A 21,292-nucleotide genomic window follows, 5' to 3' on the forward strand; every position below is an offset into this window, starting at 1 on the left:
GGGGGGCTGTCTGTAAGCAAGGACTGGTCTGTCTCCCAAGATCTGTGAGAGTGATGGGTCGTCCTTCAGGATAGGTTGAAGATCCTTGATGATGCGTTGGAGAGGTTTTAGTTGGAGGCTGAAGGTGATGGCTAGTGGTGTTCTGTTATTTTCTTTGTTGAGCCTGTCCTGTAGTAGGTGACTTCTGGGTACGCTTCTGGCTCTGTCAGTCTGTTTCTTCACTTCAGCAGGTGGGTATTGTAGTTGTAGGAATGCATGATAGAGATCTTGTAGGTATTTGTGTCTGTCTGAGGGGTTGGAGCAAATGCGGTTATATTGTAGAGCTTGGCTATAGACAATGGATCTTGTGTTGTGATCTGGATGAAAGCTGGAGGCATGTAGGTAAGTATAGCTGTCAGTAGGTTTCCGGTATAGCGTGGTGTTTTTGTGACCATCGCTTATTAGCACCGTAGTGTCCAGGAAGTGGATCTCTTGTGTGGACTGGTCCAGGCTGAGGTTGATGGTGGGATGGAAATTGTTGAAATCATGGTGGAATTCCTCAAGGGCTTCTTTTCCATGGGTCCAGATGATGAAGATGTCATCAGTGCAGCGCAAGTAGAGTAGGGGCATTAGGGGACGAGAGCTGAGGAAGTGTTGTTCTAAGTCAGCCATAAAAACGTTGGCATACTGTGAGGCCATGCGGGTACCCATCGCAGTGCCACTGATTTGAAGGTATACACTGTCCCCAAATGTGGAATAGTTATGGGTGAGGACAAAGTCACAAAGTTCAGCCACCAGGTTAGCCGTGACATTATCGGGGATACTGTTTCTGATGGCTTGTAGTCCATCTTTGTGTGGAATGTTGGTGTAGAGGGCTTCTACATCCATAGTGGCTAGGATGGTGGGTAGTTAATGGCTGATAACATGTTAATGGGTCACTTCACCTCAAATGGTCCCTTGAAATATGTAATTACTTATGCTAAACAATCTGTTCCGCTTTGTATTTAGGTTTCAGAGTAGCAGCCGTGTTAATCTGTATTGGCAAAAAGAAAAGGAGTACTTGTGGCACCTTAGAGACTAACAAATTTATTTGAGCATAAGCTTTCATTGTATTTAGCTGTGACACTCTGGGTATGTTACCCAAACCTGAAGATCTCTGCGTAAGCTTGAAAGCGTGTCTCTCTCACCAATAGAAATTGGACCAATAAAATACATACATCACCCACCTTGTCCCTCTAATATCTGGGGCCCAACACTGCTACAGCAGCACTGCATATAACATAACGTGGCATTTAGATTATGCTTATGAAATTGCACATGCAAATTTAGGCCCTGATTTTGAAAATTCTCTTTTGCACACAAGTAACTTTACAATGTGAGACGGTCCGCTAAAGTAAACTGGATTACTCACATGTGTAAAGCTAATGTACATATTTTGCCAAATAAGGGCCTTAAAGGCCTGATTAAGACCCTTTAAATCTTGGCCCATCATTTTGTACAACTCCACTCAAAACAACTATCCTATCTTTTTTTGGAAAGGGAATTGGTGTGTGCAGTGTGTTAAAAGGACACTATCAACTCAGGTTAGGCTTCAGTTTATCATCATCTTTAAGAAGTCAGGCAAACAAGAGGATTGGCAAAACCATAATATTAATAGAAATGTTCTGACATTTAAAATTCAAAATTCCTTTTTATTTAAGGGACACTGTCGATTCAGAATCTAGTCAATAAAAAACAAAAAGTTAAGTAATTTCAGGTACTATACCTGTTGCCAAGTCCCCTACCAATGCTTGTGGTGTTTTATAGTCTCATATTCCTTGAGACTGTTTCTCTATAACGCTTGGTTTCAGAGTAGCAGCCGTGTTAGTCTGTATTCGCAAAAAGAAAAGGAGTACTTGTGGCACCTTAGAGACTAACAAATTTATTAGAGCATAAGCTTTCGTGAGCTACAGCTCACTTCATCGGAAATGCATCCGATGAAGTGAGCTGTAGCTCACGAAAGCTTATGCTCTAATAAATTTGTTAGTCTCTAAGGTGCCACAAGTACTCCTTTTCTTTCTATAACGCTTGGAATCCTGACACACAGTAGTGCTTCAGAATTACAGTGAAATTGATCAGTCCAACTTCCTGGCCTAGGCAGAGTGAAATGTTAACTTACTTGTTACAGCAGAAAAGGTGAAAGTGAATTAGACTTTTTATAAGAGGTATAAGTGCTTTGAACTAAAATGATTTTACTTTTCTCGGTGCAGAGGTGAGAAATTAAAAAAGTTTTAAAATGTAATGTACATGTGAATGCAAAACTAACTTGCAGATACTTTGACTGTCCATGTTAAGTATATTACAAAATTTATTTGTTTGGGCTTCTTAAGTAGGTTTCAAATTTTACCTTTTTGTTCATTTTTGTGACTAATAAGTAGTTTTATCTACTTTTTTTTAATTAAAACCTAAGATTGTATAAGTACATTAGAATTTGCTATCTTTAAGATTTAAGGGAGGTACCAAATATTTTGCAAATCATTTGATGCAAACATTGTTTTTAAATATGTTCAATTTAGGGAAGCACTGCATATATATTTTTTTAAATAGTCTAGTATGCTTGTGGGTTTTGTCATCTTATAGGTATGTGTAACTTTTTAATGGGTCAAAATGTGTATATATATTTAACTAAAAATGTCTTGTTTTCAGATCCCAGTGACTTGATGTTAAGAGTTTACAGAGCTGAATCATATGCTGGCCTCCAAGAGTTTAAAACAGCCATAGAAGAACTAAATTTTATCATCTCTAAAATGTCAAATTGGCCAGAGGTAAGTTGGTTTACAATCTGTGTGTTTTTTTAAATCTGAATTTGTTCACAATATAATTAATGCTAAAGTATGTTCAAATGGCATCAAAATAAGTTGGGTGACCTGGTTACTCTTACTTATTTAAACTTGCAAATCAGTGTTGTCTAAACGATTTAAAAAAAACAAACAAAAAAAAACCCACCCTTAAATCTGGGAGTCGATGAGATGAGCAAAATATTGCTTTTCTGTATCCTTGTTTATATTTTTATCGATTTTGATTTTAAACTCTTCAGGGTAGAGGGAACCTCTTGTCCATCTTTTTTTTTTTTTTTTCTCAAGTGAAGTACCTTGATGCTATGCGAATATTAAAAAAAATATGGATAATTTTTTGTTTTTATGTTAAATAGACTGGGGGGGAGGATTAGTCCCAATCCACCAGTGAGTGACAGGAAGGTTCTAGGTGGATTGCCACATCCCGAGCTATTTAACTCATCACTGAGCCCTGTCTTAGGCAAACCTAAATTTCTTTCAGGCCTTGAGAGGAGCTTGTGGGGCAGGAGGGTGTTGGAGAGCAAGCCCATCTCTCTCTCTGACCCCACTGTGGTGGCTTCCATCCCTCAGGGCTGGGCGTTGGGACCTCAGCGCCACTTGGATTACTCTGACCACCCCTCTGTCCATTACAGGTATGGCCAGGCCAAACCTTAGTGGTGCTGTAAACCCATGCCCCAGGTTGCAGTATCAGTCAGGTTTGGCCCAGCTACTCTTCTGTCATGGACAGGAGCTGCTGCCACTGTTTCGAGATGATTATGTGGCAGGCTTGGTCTCCAATTCCCCCTTACCTCTGCACCAGGTTGGGATTAGGGTTGTGGTGCCTGCATTGTGAGTGCTATATGTAATGGTGGGTCACAAAAAGACAAAATGCAGTTGATGAGTTATCTTAGTAAAATGTTTGGGAACTCCTGGACAAGACTAAAGATGTTTGCTTTCAAACCAGAGAAAGTCTATTACCATTTTGTTGTTACTAATAAAATAGTGTTGTCTATTCATATTAAGTTTTAAACTAACTTGCTGTTACAGGCTTGGTTTTGACATGCCCTGTAGTCTGGCAAAACCTAACTAAACTGCCTGAAATGTCAGACTTCTGCTCTATGCTGTCTTTCTTAAAAAAAAACAAACAAACAAAAAAAACCCACTTGGATGGGGCGTTTAGGAGGCAAGACAGAAGTTGAGGTGGTTTTCGCTTCTGAAACATCTTGCTCATGATTTTGTTGTTGCAGTTTTGATTCTAAAACAGCTTTTTGTAAGTCTGGATTTGTTTAAAATTTGGTCTTGGCATATTTGCGTGACTGCGGTGGGGTGAAAGAGAAGGGGGTGGGCAAGGCAATACATGGGTTGGAAGAATTTGGAAAGGACGGGTCCCTATGGTTTGTTAGCTTTGCTTGAATTTCTGACAGAGCAGTTCGATTGAGAATGGTGAAGCCTTGCAAAAAATCTCCATGGTGGAGCTGAAAAGAGGGGCACCATTAACTGGAAATCTAATCATGTCCATAAACTACTTAAGTACTGTAGTCTCTAAGTGTTACCCCTGCCCCTGAGGCCCCCTGGCAGTTTTTGTGGTCTTATAGGCACAGTATCCTGTTTTTAAATGTTTTTTCCTCTCTCCTGCTATATAAAAGACTTGCAAAAAGAAGAAAAATGACTATACAAAAGAAATAATAAAATTGCACAATGTAAACAAACTAAAAACAAAGTGCTTTTCTGTATTCTTTGGTGGCTGTAACAAAAGCAGCATTTCTTGTTTTGTTTTTTTTTTCAGATGGAAGTATGATTTATTTATTTATTTTTTTTATGTTGGTGTTTCTTCAATATTTTTTTCAGTTCCTGAAGGGGGAAAATTGTTCAACAGCTATTGGTGCAAGTGAATTTGTCTTGTGAATTAAACATTTAAGATGTTTCTTGTCTTAAAGTTATCAAAAACTTCATGAAAGACCAGCAATGCCTTCAGCTCACATGCAAGGTGTGATAATTACATAGGGCGAAAGATTTTCGATTCTCTAATATGTGTTTTCATGCTATCTAATTTTGAATTTCCAGGCTTTCCTTTTTTTTTTTTAAAGGGATTATCGTTCACTTAAGAGAAAACACTTGAAAACGTAAATATTTACAAACTTAACTCCAGCTTAACAAATTCATTGCTTGGGAATTGTGGATGACTGGATGTGGTGCAGGTAGCTGTAATCACTTAAAGGCAGGATCTTTCTGGGAAAATGTGCTGTTTGTATATGCAGTAGGTAACTTAGTGTGGAGATTTGAATGAAAATTGAATTATATCTGCAAATGTCTCACTTTACAGTTCTGCACTTAGTGTTAAAGTATAAGCACTTGCATTAAATTTTTTTCATTAAAGCATTTAAACATTAAATAATACTTGGAGTAGTCCTGTAAGGGGAGATGCATACTGTTGTCAGCCAGGACTAAAAACTTCAGATTTTTATATCGTTCTTAGAACACATTTCTCTTCAAACCTAATTTTGAAGTAGAGAGAGAGTTATTTTCATTGTTAGATAAATAAAACTACATTTTCCCCAAGCTCTTATTCCCATCAATAAAACTTAATTTACAGAAATACTAAGTCCTCCTTGCGGCAAAACTGGTTCAAAATGTATTTTCAGAATATACATTCACTTCTCCATATATCTGGAGAGAAACTCAGCTTCTTGTGAACAAAGCTTCTCAAAAATTGATCTTGCTCTATAGCTTCCTCCAACAAAGTCTGAAGACCTTTTTTTAGCCTCCATTCCTAAAAAGGTGGACATGGAGAAGGGAAGGATTCTTGCTTTCCTCTTAAAACAAATCTGCCTCAGGTGAGTAGAGGCAGAGATTTCCTCAAGAGGAAATCTGCTTTCATTGAACATCCATTGTAGGGAAACTATCACAGCCATTTGTTGTGCAATTATGGCAGTTGCTCCATAGGTAAAGCTGCACTGAATTTCCTTTTTATCAACTTGGTTTTGGCCCACTGATCTAAAATTATTATAAAAAGTCATTGTCCTCAATATTGTTAGTTAGAAAAAATTATAGTGAATTGACAAGGTGTTTCTGAAATGACACCCTAAATGTGTACATCAGGATTCAAAAAGTCCTATGTCTTCATCTTTTCATAGCAAAAAAAATCTGAAAGGAGAAAGAATCTAGTTTATTGACTTCTGAGATCTAGCTATCTAGTGCTCAGGAACAAAAGTAGTTAGTTGATTAAAGTCAAATGTCAAAAGTTTTTAACTTTTGTATTTGGAGCATGAGCGCAAATAAACTTAATACTGCATACTACATGATTGCTGGAGACATGAGTTTTCAATTTTTAAAAAAAAGTAAGTAGCTAACTTTTTCTCTAGGTTAGAACAGAGGGCTTTGGCAGTAGGAGAATTGTCATCACTGGGAAGACTGGTCAATGGAAAAGGTAGCTGATAGGGGAGGGTGAGGGACCATTCATTAATTTTAAAGCCTAGCCCAGGCCATGTGGAGCCTCTCTTTGCTCTGTTCCAGCATCCCCACCCTCCCTATCCTGAACTGGTAGCTTTGATGCTATTTTGCAGATGCTGCAAGTCTGACCAGCTGCCTGTTTTGGCATCAAGAAGGAATTTTTCTTCTTATAGAAGCCAAATTGGCCAAGGCCTGGGTAGTGCAGTTAAATAGGCGTAGGATTGAGTAAATAGCAAAAGTACTTGGTAATGATATTAATTTGTCGCAACTTGACAGTCAGTTTCCACTGGGGTCAAAAGGAATGGTTCCCAGAATTGAAAGTCCTGGGATTTTACTGATGGGCCTTGTGCTTATGGGATAAGGGGAGATCTTCATCGGGCGACATCCCCCCCTTAATACTTTCTGTCCCCCTTGTGGGTAGGATTAGAGTGATAGGACTCAGAAGAGCTGAGTTCTAGGAGTAGGCTGGGGAGAGTCTACTCCAAGTTTCAGAGTAGCAGCCGTGTTAGTCCGTATTCGCAAAAACAAAAGGAGTACTTGTGGCACCTTAGAGACTAACAAATTTATTAAGCATAAGCTTTCGTGAGCTACAGCTCACTTCATCGGATGCAACTGTAAGGAGAGTGATCACTTAAGATAAGCCATCACCAGCAGCAGGGGGGGGAAAGGAGGAAAACCTTTCATGGTGACAAGCAAGGTAGGCTAATTCCAGCAGTTAACAAGAATATCAGAGGAATAGTGGGGGGTGAGGGGGAGGGAGAAATACCATGGGGAAATAGTTTTACTTTGTGTAATGACTCATCCATTCCCAGTCTCTATTCAAGCCTAAATTAATAGTATCCAGTTTGCAAATTAATTCCAATTCAGCAGCTTCTCGTTGGAGTCTGTTTTTGAAGCTTTTTTGTTGAAGTATAGCCACTCTTAGGTCTGTGATCGAGTGACCAGAGAGATTGAAGTGTTCTCCAACTGGTTTTTGAATGTTATAATTCTTGACGTCTGATTTGTGTCCATTCATTCTTTTACGTAGAGACTGTCCAGTTTGGCCAATGTACATGGCAGAGGGGCATTGCTGGCACATGATGGCATATATCACATTGGTAGATGCGCAGGTGAACGAGCCTCTGATAGTGTGGCTGATGTGATTAGGCCCTATGATGGTATCCCCTGAATAGATATGTGGACAGAGTTGGCAACGGGCTTTGTTGCAAGGATAGGTTCCTGGGTTAGTGGTTCTGTTGTGTGGTGTGTAGTTGCTGGTGAGTATTTGCTTCAGATTGGGGGGCTGTCTGTAAGCAAGGACTGGTCTGTCTCCCAAGATCTGTGAGAGTGATGGGTCATCCTTCAGGATAGGTTGTAGATCCTTGATGATGCGTTGGAGAGGTTTTAGTTGGGGGCTGAAGGTGATGGCTAGTGGCGTTCTGTTGTTTTCTTTGTTGGGCCTGTCCTGTAGTAGGTGACTTCTGGGTACTCTTCTGGCTCTGTCAATCTGTTTCTTCACTTCAGCAGGTGGGTATTGTAGTTGTAGGAATGCATGATAGAGATCTTGTAGGTGTTTGTGTCTGTCTGAGGGGTTGGAGCAAATGCGGTTATATCGTAGCGCTTGGCTGTAGACAATGGATCGAGTGGTATGATCTGGATGAAAGCTAGAGGCATGTAGGTAGGAATAGCGGTCAGTAGGTTTCCAATATAGGGTGGTGTTTATGTGACCATCGCTTATTAGCATTAGATGTAGGGCTTCTACATCCATAGTGGCTAGGATGGTGTTTTTAGGAAGATCACCAATGGACCGTAGTTTCGTCAGGAAGTCAGTGGTGTCTCGAAGATAGCTGGGAGTGCTGGTAACGAAGGGCCTGAGGAGGGAGTCTACATAGCCAGACAATCCTGCTGTCAGGGTGCCAATGCCTGAGATGATGGGGCGTCCAGGATTTCCAGGTTTATGGATCTTGGGTAGCAGATAGAATACCCCAGGTCGGGGCTCCAGGGGTGTGTCTGTGCGGATTTGTTCTTGTGCTTTTTCAGGGAGTTTCTTGAGCAAATGCTGTAGTTTCTAGAAGCCCTCTACACCAACATTCCACACAAAGATGGACTACAAGCCGTCAGGAACAGTATCCCCGATACTGTCACGGCTAACCTGGTGGCTGAACTTTGTGACTTTGTCCTGACCCATAACTATTTCACATTTGGTGACAATGTATACCTTCAAATCAGCGACACTGCGATGGGTACCCGCATGGCCCCACAGTATGCCAACATTTTTATGGCTGACTTAGAACAACGCTTCCGCATATGCCATCATGTGCCAGCAATGCCCCTCTGCCATGTACATTGGCCAAACTGGACAGTGTCTACGTAAAAGAATGAATGGACACAAATCAGACGTCAAGAATTATAACATTCAAAAACCAGTTGGAGAACACTTCAATCTCTCTGGTCACTCGATCACAGACCTAAGAGTGGCTATACTTCAACAAAAAAGCTTCAAAAACAGACTCCAACGAGAGACTGCTGAATTGGAATTAATTTGCAAACTGGATACAATTAACTTAGGCTTGAATAGAGACTGGGAATGGATGAGTCATTACACAAAGTAAAACTATTTCCCCATGGTATTTCTCCCTCCCCCCCCCCCCCACTGTTCCTCTGATATTCTTGTTAACTGCTGGAATTAGCCTACCTTGCTTGTCACCATGAAAGGTTTTCCTCCTTTCCCCCCCTGCTGCAGGTGATGGCTTATCTAAGTGATCACTCTCCTTACAGTGTGTATGATAAACCCATTGTTTCATGTTCTCTGTGTGTGTGTGTGTGTGTGTGTGTGTGTGTGTGTGTGTGTGTGTGTGTGTGTGTGTGTGTGTGTGTGTGTGTGTGTGTGTGTGTGTGTGTGTGTGTGTGTGTATAAATCTCTCCTCTGCTTTTTCCACCAAATGCATCCGATGAAGTGAGCTGTAGCTCACGAAAGCTTATGCTCTAATAAATTTGTTAGTCTCTAAGGTGCCACGGGTACTCCTTTTCTTTTTACTCCAAGTTATGGGTTGTATAGTAAAACCACTGTAGCTCCCACACTGGATCCATTTAAAATGCCTGGTATGTACGAGTATAGGTGACAGGGCAGGTAGCGCCCCTCCTCTCTGTTAAGCTGTAACTTTATTAAACTTATCACTTAAAATCCATCCCTATGTTTGTCCTGTTTTGCCATTATATCCAGATCAGAGAATTTTTCCACTCAAAGGCTTGTGGGGTGAAGCGGCACATGACAATGCATTTTTCAAGTCTTAGTATAGGGATTTTACCTTTTCCTGCAGTCCTCAAAAGTAAGTAGGAGAGTGTACTCTACAAAGCTGCCATCTTACCCAGTCTCCCCTTCCTGTGGATCTCCTGAATAGGGGAATGCTGCTCCTGCAGACCTTGAAATACAGTAGAACCTCAGCATTATGAACTGATCAATCAACCACATACCTCATTTGGAACCAGAAGTATGCAATCAGACACCATCAGAGAAGGAAAAAAAAAGCAAGTACAGTACAGTACTGTGTTAAATGTAAATATGGGGGAAAAAAAAGATTTTACTGGGTAAGGCAACTCTGCTTGTTTCATTTAAATTAAGATGGTTGAAAGCAGCATTTTTTCTTCTGCATAGTAAAGTTTAAAAGGTGTGTTAAATCAATGTTAAGTTGTAAACTTTTGAAAGAACCCACCATAACATTTTATTTAGAGTTATTAACATTTCAGAATTACAAACAATCTCTATTCCCGAGTCGTAACTCTGGGGTTCTACTGTAGCTGTGTGAAGGAAAGAGACTAGAGAACATGGTATGTTCCTCTTTTCTGTGGACCTTCTAAGAACTGCAGAAGAGGCATATTTTCTTCCCTATCGCAACATCTCTAATTCTCACCTCCATGTGAGATGGAAAAGACAGGCAATGCCCTAGTGTGATTGAATATTAATATATAGTCTTTTTAATGAAAGGATGAAAATATCAAATGTTACTTCTATATCTTCAGATTTACTTCAGGAAAGCAAAGGTGCTGCATGATGCTGGGTTTGTAGGTGATGCCTTACAACTGTTCCTACAGTGCTTATCCCTTGATGAGGATTTTGTTCCAGCAAAGCTAGAAGTGGAAAAGGTAACTTGGTATTTATAAACTTTGCTGCTCTTTCTCTTAGGTGGCCCACTTTACCCTAGAATCTCAGTCTTCAGTGTATTTATGTTCATCATGTCTGTATTTGTAAGAAGAAGTTCAACTAAGTTTGGGTGACTTTATTTTCACATATCTAATTTTCTGTATAGAGTAGAGGGTCCTAATATACTTGGATGCAATAAGAGTTTGTGTGCCCATATATTCCAGAAAAATCTTTTCTTTTCTTTTCTTTTTTTTTTTAAAGTTGGGTTGGGGAGAAAAATATATATACTTAACCCAGTTAGAATTATAGTTGGTTTCTCAAGTAAAACAGAAATCAGATTTTCACTCTTTCCAGTAGATGTCAAACAAATTTGAGTAAGAAATCAAACACTTTAAGCTTTTCATTCTATGGAAACAAATATCTGCACTATCAAGTTTGCACAATACAGATTAACATTTTTACAGAACTGCATCTTGTTTAGTTACACTTCACCTAAATAAGAGTTGAGAGAAGATTATCATCACTTCCTGTAAGGAGGGGAATTTAAGAGCTTAACTTGTGTATAAAGATAAGGATATAAACCTTTAATTAGGAGAAGAACTACTGAACTGAACTTGTGCTACAGCTGATTATAAGGTAGAGAATAAGTTGAAGGGTATATTTAAAATAAGAAATTTTGATATAAAGTAAGCTTCTTCACGGTGGTTATGTAGTTATATTAACTAAAGTTATAGCTGAATCTTTTTTCCCCCTAATCTTAATGTTAAGATGTTTATCTTATAGACATTGTGTGATTTGCTGTCACCAGAAAATGTGAGAGAGAGTCTGAAGGAATCTGCTTGGACTTCACCTCATATTCGAAATAAGCCTTTTACACTTGGTTCTGAAATGGAAGAGTCTGGCTGTAATCTACAGCTTCGTCCAGAGCAGGTAAGTAAGGAAAACCATGTAGTATTTTTGTCTCTTAGTTAATAGACAAACTCAGGGCATCAGAACTTAAGCTATTTATCAAAATTTATTAAGCTTCATATTAAGCTCCAGACAAATATGCTGCTACACCTTTCTTTCTGCTAGTTGTAGACTTTTTTGTTAGAGTTCATGAATCAGCTGGAAAGTACTATAATTTTTTGACAGTTCATAAGACACAATCTAGTGAACTTTTTCATTATTTAAGGTTTAACGCTAATAGCTCCAAAATAAAAAGGGTATCATTATAGATTTATTTTCCAAATAACAATAATTCTAAATTTCTTTTCCCAAATTATTTTCCCCTTTGAAGGAATCTGAGGCTTTTAATCCCTTTTTTAATTTCAGCAGGTACTTTCTTGACCTGCCAAATTCCATAAGTTAATCATTGAGTCTGGCTGTGCAGTGGAGAAGTTTCTGAATTTGGCTTCAACTTATTCATGTTCAGCTGTCATAAATGATTAGCCACAATTTGAAAATGAGAATAAGTACTATTAACTTCGTTCATTTTATTTCTGTAGAATTTAGGAGTGTCCGAGATAACAGTGGAGTCTTTCAGACGAAGCCTAAATCGTGTACAATCTGCCCATGCTCTTAACTGCACAGAAAAGCTTTCTAAAGGAGATGGATTAAAAAGGGTTTCTTCTGAACCTTTGCTTTCTGGCCAGGAAAAAAGTGCTCTCCTAAAAAGGAAGCTTTCCCTTTCAGAACAGGATGCAATCATGTGTGAAGATGGAAGAAGCAAACATAAAAAACAAGGAGGTAAATAGCCACTTAATGTGAAGATTAGACATACTTATTTTGATTTGTTTTGTCTTCAAACAGTATCTTCTCTTGTTTCTCTTAGAAACTACAAAAAGGGATACTGCATTTTCACTGGTTTGTGGAACAGTTCCACAGCACTTAATCGATGTGGCAGATTTTGAGTGCTCTCTGTGTATGAGGTAATATTTACTATTTGTATAGTATCTTCCATATGATATCCGCATTTTAGATGCGGGCAGATATCTTTTATGTGTAAACTGAGGCAAAGAGGTTATGACTTGCCTTATTGTCTATTTTATTGGAGAATGGTGGGTGGGTAAGGTTCAGTGGCCTACAGTGGGGATGAGGTCATGCTAGATGACTCTCCATCAAACTGGATTCTCCAGAGGACAAAGAAAGTTGCTCTGTGGGATTGTGGAATACTTTTGGCGGATTTCTGAAGGACAAGTCCAGTGGAGCTGTCTACGTTGCAGAGCAATAGGGCTTGAACCCTGGGTCCCAGTTTGACTCTGTCTTGGATCCTCCACTTCTGTGGGGTCCTGGGACTCTTGGTCTGAGCCCTGGATTAGCGTGATGTGCATGTAGATAGGAGGGGGATTAGACTTGAGCCTGAGTTCAAATCCTGGGCTTATGTTGCAGCATAGACATAGGAGTACCTAGACTTCTTGGGCCTTTGCTGTTACCCTTAGAATTGCAGACTAGTGGTTATGTCTACACAGCAGTGCAAGCATTGGGTCAAACTTAACCCCCTTGGCGTCCACACACCAATTGTATTAAATTAGAGGTCGAATTTAGGGTCCCAGGTCTCTGCAATGCGAAAGAGTCAGAGCCCATGTTAAGCTGGGACCTAGGGTCTGAGCCCTGTTGCTTTCTTGTGTGCACATGTCCCTGGCTTGATTCAATCCCAGAAGTCTTCCGGATGCATCCAAGAGTTCCTTGGGGAAAACTTCCTTTGTTCTCTCTATGCCTACAGTCTGTGGTGCAATCTATTGCATTCTGTTGCCACACCTCCCTTCACAGAGGCCACAGCTCAGGTCAGTGTTAACCCATTGTCTGCAGAACACTAGTTTGCAAGCACGCTGTCAGAGAGCCTATACGGTTTTTAATGGAGAGTGGTCAGAAAAAGCTTTTTGCAAAAAGAGCTGCTTCCTGGTCACAACAGCAGAGCCAGATTTTGGTGCACGCTGCCTTTCCTTGCGCACACAGCCCCAGAGGGGCCCAGGAGCAAGGACCAGAGAGCAGAGCAGGGTCTAAGCAGCTGCCCTGCAGGGAAAGGGAGCTGCAGAGCTCCTGGCTCAACATGGCTAGGGAAGGATGATCTCCCCCTCCCCCCCCAACGGCCCAGGTGCTCCACCTCCCTGCAGGGTAGCCGCTTGGTTCCTGCCCTGCTCTCTGCCCTCTTCCTCTCCGTCCCACCCCCCCCCCGTCCCCCAACGGCCCTTTCTGGAGCTTCATGTGCAGGAGCATCCAGGCAGTGTGTGCTGTCAGGACGATGAGTGGGAGCCAGTCCCAAAACCTCCATGAAGCCTCCTGCGGTAGTGGCTTCGGCTTCTCCTCGCTGTTGTGAAGAGCTTGCCCAGAGCAGGGAGCACAGCTGATCGGTGGGAGTCATCCCTCCCCGGCTGTGCTAAGCCAGGAGCTACATATGTGTAGCAGCATATATGTAAACACTTGGTCCTACTCGGCTCTCTGTTCCTTGCTCCTGGCTCTCTCCTGCCCTTCTTGGGGTTGTGTGTGTAGAGGGGTCAGGGCAAAATGCACTATGAGGGTATTGAGTGGGAGCCCCTTCCTGCCCAGGGTGTGGTGGGTGCAGGGATAACCGATCCCTGGGGTGTGCTGGAGCACACTACACGTCAAGCCCTAGGGATTCACTTCATCGGCAGCAGCTGGGCTGGGGTGGGTGGGTCTGGGGGTGTGTTTTTCCTCTGAAACCTACATTTTATGTCAAACTTCAAAACAAACGGAAAAATAAAAACCAACTGAATAAAAACACCTTCATTGAGCATTCCATTTTAAAAATTAAGAATTGCAAAATTTCATTTTTAATACTTTGACAGTCCTGGAGACTGATGTCCTAATTATCCTCAGAACATGTGCACATTGGCATTTTCCTACCAATATGACACAGCCTAGAGGCGGAGAGCCCAATTTTCAGATTAGATGGTAGCTCAGTATAAATTTTTCTTGAACTGCAGTCATTTCTACTGAGACAGCCACCAAAGAAGGCTAGGTCCTCTGGGATAGGGTTACTCTGATTTGTGTCTGTGCACTGCAGTGTGAATCCCAGAGCCCTAGGTTCAACCATGGGTCAGAAAATCCTTAAATTAGGGTTAAAATGCAATGTAAACACCAGTCAGCTGATTTGAGTCCCATGGCTATCATTACTGTGTCAATGTACCCTTAGTAGATGAGTATTGGTAAGGACAGAATATTTGTATTTAATTTTATAGCTGTGACACAAACTGATATTTGAGTTAAAAATGGTATTCTGTTCTTAAATGTCAACAATACAAGGAAGAGAAAATGTCTTAAAGTTAGACTACACTTTTTTTTATCTAGAAGTCATTTTATTTTGGTGGATAAATTGACAAATACTATTTAACACTTGCACCTAAATTTAGCTTTTGGGTTACGGTATTGGTTGAGATTCTCAAAGCAGTATAGGGGATTTACACATGGATTTTCTTTGAAAGTCTCACCTCATCTTTTAGTAGATTATTTGATAGGCTTCTTAGGAACTGCAAATCTTTCTGGTGTGTCGTATAAATATACACCATATGTTCTAAAGTATTAAAAATCAGAAGTAGTTATAATGTGTGCAAATGATGTTGGTTAAAGTATATCATGACCATTGTCATATCATATTAAGTTAATGCTTTAAGGAAGCACTGTCTGCATTTGTGTAACTTATTTATATTAATATACTTTTAGACATTAAATATTTGAACCTAGAAATGTGATCAAATTAACTATGAAGCACAGAATACATTAGGTTGTGCAGTGTTGAGAAAATGGAAAATACACATTCAAAAAAATTCTAGCTTGTATTTCTAATTTTCATTTAACTTGTCTGTTTTCTTATAGCGTAGCTAGACTTCTTTAAAATTTATTTAAAAGATGTTAGAATCACTGTATCAATTGTTGACTGACTTGTTGTTTTAAAAAAAATTTCAGGTTATTTTTTGAGCCAGTGACAACCCCTTGTGGACATACCTTCTGCAAGAATTGTTTAGAACGCTGTTTAGACCATGCCCCGCAGTGTCCCCTATGTAAAGAGAGCTTAAAAGAGGTAAATATTCCGAAGACCTATTAAACTGTAGTAGAAGGAACTACAAAACCCAGATGACTTGAGTCCACTGAAAGCTTGGATGTGTCCAGAATCCAAAAACCCAGTCAATTAGGTATTGATAGTACTTCATGTGTTCATGTTTCAGTGGCCACATAATTGACTCATGCTACAGAATTAAAGCATTACCAACTTCGATACCTCGTCAATCAGAGTTCTCTTGCGTACTCTTGTAATTTTTCTATCACATTTTTCTTTGTATTTTTTCCTCTTGGAAAGGCTGGGGAAACTGACTATACAGATTTCAGAGTAGCAGCCGTGTTAGTCTGTATTCGCAAAAAGAAAAGGAGGACTTGTGGCACCTTAGAGACTAACAAATTTATTAGAGCATAAGCTTTCGTGAGCTACAGCTCACTTCATCGGATGCATTTGGTGGAAAAAGCAGAGGAGAGATTTATATACACACACACAGAGAACATGAAACAATGGGTTTATCATACACACTGTAAGGAGAGTGATCACTTAAGATAAGCCATCATGAAAGGTTTTCCTCCTTTTTCCCCCCCCTGCTGCTGGTGATGGCTTATCTTAAGTGATCACTCTCCTTACAGTGTGTATGATAAACCCATTGTTTCATGTTCTCTGTGTGTGTGTGTATATAAAACTCTCCTCTGTTTTTTCCACCAAATGCATCCGATGAAGTGAGCTGTAGCTCACGAAAGCTTATGCTCTAATAAATTTGTTAGTCTCTAAGGTGCCACAAGTACTCCTTTTCTTTTGACTATACAGAGTAAATATTGATACTGACTAGACACGTGTCTTGTCAAATGCACCAAATAAACTGAAAAAAGTAGAGAATTCGTTCTCTATCTGTTAAAATAATTTTAGAGGTTACAACTAAGACTGCAGGAATGTCTTAAGTTTACTCTCTTAATACTGTTTTTGTTAGGACAGTTTTTATAGTCCCATATCTGTTTATAGTACTTTTAATTAAAAGTAGCTCTGAATTTTGTGTTAATGTTGTATAAGAATACTACAGACAGTTGGAAGAGAAATGTTTTATGATAAATGTATAATTTTATTTATTTGTTTATTTATTTACTTTAGTATTTGGCAATTAGGAAATACAGTGTCACAGTACTACTGGAAGAATTAGTGGTGAAATATCTGGCTGATGAATTATCTGAGAGAAAAAGAATTCATGATGAAGAAACTGCTGAACTCTCTGAGTAAGCCTACCATGTGTTTGTTTGTTTGGTTGGTTGGTTTTTTGGGTTTTTTTAATCCAAGGAAATTTGAAAACAAGATTATTGTATTTTTGCACAGTAGCATTGTGAAATAGTGTGTCTGTGGGTGTTCCACTTGAGATATGCATGTGTCTTTGATCAGAGATTTTTGGCAGCAGTGTTCATTCAGTCTGCACATTTGCCACAGTTATTCTCATCCTCAGTACAGGGCATATATAGGGCTGCAACAGATGGACCGCCCTTAGTTCCTTCTAGAACGATTCTGCCTAAGACGGAGAAACTCACTTGTGCCCTCATACAGGAACTACAAAGAACTAGTTTTTAGAACGTAATTTTACTTTTTTTTTATTTTAGTTTTTATTCTTTGTAGTTAGTGTGTACCTTGTTAGGTTTTTTTTGGGGGGGGGGGTCCTTTTCTCATATTTTGGTCACGCTTTTGTCTCTCACCACTATCCCTTGTACATAGGGCTCTTCGCTAAAGAGGCCTTTTTTCTTCAGGCATACTTAAGTCTTCAGGCTTCAAACTTTGCCTCGCTTGCCAGGAATCCTTCTCAGTTAGTGACTGTCACTCACACTGTATCCACTCTCTTGTGGATACATGTGTGTTTTAAAGCGCAAGATTTGTGTGAGCAGTGAGTCACTCCAGGCAGGACAGAGAACATTGGTGCCTCATGATAGAGAATTCACTTCATTTGGCTTCTGATCCAGGCCTTGATATATTCCCCTCCCCAAACATCAGCCTCTGAGCTACTGGAGAGCCCAGTCAGTCTCCATAGCTCAATTGCCTTCTAGATCTTTGAGAGACAGACCTTTGAGTGAAATGGGGAAAGCCTCATCCAAGAGGAGCTAGTACTCTTCCGAGACACCATATTACTAGAGTCCTGCTGTGCTGGAGATCAAAGTTTCCTCCAAGTCAAAGTCTTTATAAAAGACACATGGTACCCATTGTTTGGTACTAAAGCCCTCAATACCATTGAAATCTGAACAAGGTGTTTCTGATGTCAAACATTTGGCACTGAAGAAGTCACTACTGCCTACATCTGTAGCCACCTCTTCGGTACAGCAAGAGTTGAAGCATCTCATATACCCCTTGATAGCATAGGCTTCAGCATCTGGGTCTCATCAAATGTCCATGCAGATTCACCCAGTACCACAGGTGTTTGGATTTGTCTCCATTGAAATTGAGTCTCCTTTTCTCAGCTCAAGATCCCTGGTATGCAGCTTGTTGTTCCCGTTACCTCACCTTTCACTGGTACTGCTTGCTCCCCAGTATTAATGTGTGTTCTGACAGACAGCTACTCCTCCCTTGTCTGCTTCTCCATTGGAATATGAGAGAGTGTTCTTCAGCTTCTCGGGTCTCAGCACAGGGAACTGCCGACTGCCTGCCCAGTTTGTTACCAAGAACCTGCATTACTGAAAGATGCTTCCAGGCTTTTACCACCACCACAGCCTGCCAAGTATCACCCCTGGTATGAGCAGCCCTGGCTGCCTTCCCCCATTCTGGTATGGTCCTCCCCAATAGACATACTGGGATCCTTAGGTTCCCTGCTGACAATGGTTTTCTAAGATACCCTCCACTGATGTGGATTGTCCCAGTTAGAGTCTCTAGTTCCCTCTGTCCCTCCACGTCAGTCTTTTCTACAGGAGGAGACATCTGAAGAATGAGAAAGGAGAGCTGATGAGGTGGCAATGCCACAGACTATAGTCCCTTACCCTCCCCAGATGAGGCTGTCCCCGTCATTGACTCCTGTGGATGACTTCAAACAATTTCAGGACTTGAAAGAATGGCAGACACTCTGCAGATTCCATTAGAAGTCCAAGAGACCCCGCATAAATTGCTCAATATCTTAGTATACCATTGTCAGTATGGATAGCCTTGTCCATAAGTGAGGCACTGTTAAAAGCTGCCAAAATGATCTGGCAGACTCCTCCTACTTGCCCCTTCCCCCTAGTAGGTAAGAGGGCAGATAAAACATGTCCTAGCTACTGCTTCTGAATGTTTATTTTCTCATACTGCCCCAATTCTCTGGTTGTGAATGAGCATAATAGGCAACACCATTCAAAGATAACCTCATATGATAAAGACTATAAGCTCATAGACCTTTTTGTTGATAACTCTCCAACCCTGCAATTTCAGTTTGCTAATTATCTGGCAATTCCGGCAAAATGTAATCAGATCAATTATATAAAGTTGAGTTCTTTTATTGAACGCGTATCACAGAAGCACTGGGGTAGCTTTTGGGGAGGAGAACCTTGCAAATTTCTCTTGACGCAGCGGGTATGGCAACTTGCTTCATCTCCACAGCTATAGGTATGGATAGAGTCTAGTGGTTCCAGTCCTCATGATTTCCATGAGAAGTCTGAAGCACAGGAGCGTATCTTCCCTTTGATAGTTTGAAATTGTTTAGTGACTCCATGAATGACTCTGCATTCGCTAAAGGTGTTTGTCGAGCATATATACACTTGCGAATAAAAACGTGTAGTCTATCTCGTATAGCTCAGAGATCATGTCTATCCCAGTTCTCCCCCTACTGCAATTGTTGCAGCCACCTAAGAAGAAAACAGAATGGAAAGTTCTCAACTGTTACTATGTATGATGCACTAGTCGTTGTTGCCAGACTTTGCTTTTGATGCCGTGTTCAAGGACCATAAATCTTCCCGTGATCCAGATCTAATGCTGCACCGTCCTACTTCTTGGGGACTGACTCTTCCATTTTCACATGTCATGAGAGCTTATTATTTCCAAGAGTTGGCTTTTGGAGGTTATATCATTGGGGTACTCCATAATCCCTGTGCACCCCACTCCTTCTCCCTTTTCAGGGACCCATCTCGCTAACATCTTCTGAAACAAGAGGTTCTATTCCTTCTTAGCACAGGAGCTGAGGAACCAGTTTCCACTCAGTACAGCGGAAGAGGATTTTATTCTAGGTACTTCTTGGTTCCCAAAAAGAAAGGTGAGTGGAGACCAATTCTATATCTAAGGATACTGAATATCTTTGTCAGGGTACAGAAATTCAAGATGGTGACACTTGCAAATATCATTCCATCCCTGGATTTGTGGGACTATTTGATGACTCTCAGTCTTGAGAACACACATCTTCATATTGCAATACACCTTTCTCACAAGAGGTTCTTCATGTTAGGCCAAGACTACTACCAGTCCTTCCCTTCAGAGGGTATGTCTATATAGCAGTTAAACAGCTGTGGCTGACCCAGGTCAGCTGATTCTGGCTCGCAAGGCTGTAAAATTGCAATGTAGAGCTGGAGGTCTTGGGGTCCCAGAGACTGGGCTCAAGCCCAAGCATCTACATCGCAGTTTTCCAGCCTTGCGAGCCTGAGTCAGCTGACATGGGTCAGCCGTGGGTGTTTAATTGCAGTGTAGACATACTTGCATTGCCTACCAGTCCCAGGGTGTTTATGAAAGTTATAAGAACATAAGATTGGCCATAGTGGATCAGACCAATGGTACATCTAGCCAGAAGCTGGTTTTGGACAATATCTGGGGCCAAACGCTTCAGAGGGAATGAACAGAACAAAGCAATTTCGAGTGAGCCATCTCCTGTCGTTCAGTCCCAACTTATGGCAGATAGGTTTAGGGATGCCCAGAGCATGGGGTTGTGTCCCTGACCATCATGGCTAATAGCCATTGATGGATCTACCCTCAATGAACTCATCTAATTCTTTTTTGAACCCAGTTACGCTTTTGCTCTTCAGAGCATGCCCTGGCAACAAGTTTACAGGTTGACTGTATTTTGTGAAGAAGTACTTCCTTATGTGTGTTTAAACCTGCTGCCTATTAATTTTATTGGGTGACTCCTCGTTCTTGTGTTATCTGAAGGGATAGATGACACTTTTTCTCCACACTATTCAGGATTTTGTAGATCGCTTTCATATCCCCACTTAGTCGGCTCTGAACAGTCCCAGTCTTTATAGTCTTTCCTCACATGGAAGTTGTTCCATACCCCTAATAATTTCTCTTGCTGTTCTCTGTACCTGTTCCAATTCTAATCCCTTTTTTGAGATGGGATGACCAGAATTGTACAGTGTTCAAGGTGTAGGCATATCATGGATTTATATAGTGGCATTGATATTTTTCTGATTTATTATCTATCCCGGTTCCTAGTGGGTTCTGATATTCTTCTTTGATTGCCATTGTGCAGTGAGTGGATGTTTTCTGAGCTATCCACAATGACTTGAGGATCTTTGAGTGGTAATTAATTTAGACCCCATCATCTTGTCTGTATAGTTGGACTTATGCTTTCCAATGTGCATTACTTTGCATTTATTAATATTGGATTTCATCTGCCATTTTGTTGCCTAATGACCCAGTTTTGTGCAGTCCCTTTAGTAACTCTTTGCAGTCAACTTTGGATTTAACTAGCTTGAGTAATTTTGTATCATCTGCAAACTTGCCACCTCACTATTCACCCATTTTTTTTTTTCAGATCATTTATGAATATGTTAAACAGCACAGGTCCCTGTACTAATCCTCTCCCCACGGTGAAAACTGACCATTTATTTCTACCTTTAGTTTCCTGTCTTATGGATCAGTAACGGGTTAAAAGAGGACCTTTCCTCTTATCCCATAATTCCTTACTTTGCTTAAGAGCCCTTGATTGAGGGACCTTATCATAGGCTTTCTAAACATCCAGCTACACTATATTGA

The 21,292-nt window shown here is 40.6% G+C and overlaps 1 protein-coding gene and 1 long non-coding RNA gene across 3 annotated transcripts in view; both read left to right on the forward strand.

Annotated features, from left to right (window-relative positions):
• The window catches only part of LONRF1 (LON peptidase N-terminal domain and ring finger 1), a 38,503-nt gene that overhangs the window by 5,063 nt on the left and 12,148 nt on the right, over nt 1–21,292 (forward strand). For both annotated transcript variants that reach the window (XM_038399738.2, XM_043513775.1), the window contains exons 2-8: nt 2,665–2,783; nt 10,242–10,364; nt 11,146–11,292; nt 11,850–12,090; nt 12,176–12,272; nt 15,268–15,382; nt 16,487–16,608. In XM_038399738.2, coding sequence (XP_038255666.1) covers nt 2,665–2,783; nt 10,242–10,364; nt 11,146–11,292; nt 11,850–12,090; nt 12,176–12,272; nt 15,268–15,382; nt 16,487–16,608 — 964 coding nt within the window. The remainder of the gene's footprint in view (nt 1–2,664; nt 2,784–10,241; nt 10,365–11,145; nt 11,293–11,849; nt 12,091–12,175; nt 12,273–15,267; nt 15,383–16,486; nt 16,609–21,292) is intronic.
• On the forward strand, nt 2,790–9,730 carry LOC122460026. Its single transcript, XR_006281067.1, has 2 exons — nt 2,790–4,779; nt 9,623–9,730. It is a non-coding gene; the product is annotated as an uncharacterized LOC122460026 (long non-coding RNA).

The sequence above is a fragment of the Dermochelys coriacea genome, chromosome 4 (assembly GCF_009764565.3).
Source record: "Dermochelys coriacea isolate rDerCor1 chromosome 4, rDerCor1.pri.v4, whole genome shotgun sequence".
Classification (NCBI taxonomy): Eukaryota; Metazoa; Chordata; order Testudines; family Dermochelyidae; genus Dermochelys; species Dermochelys coriacea.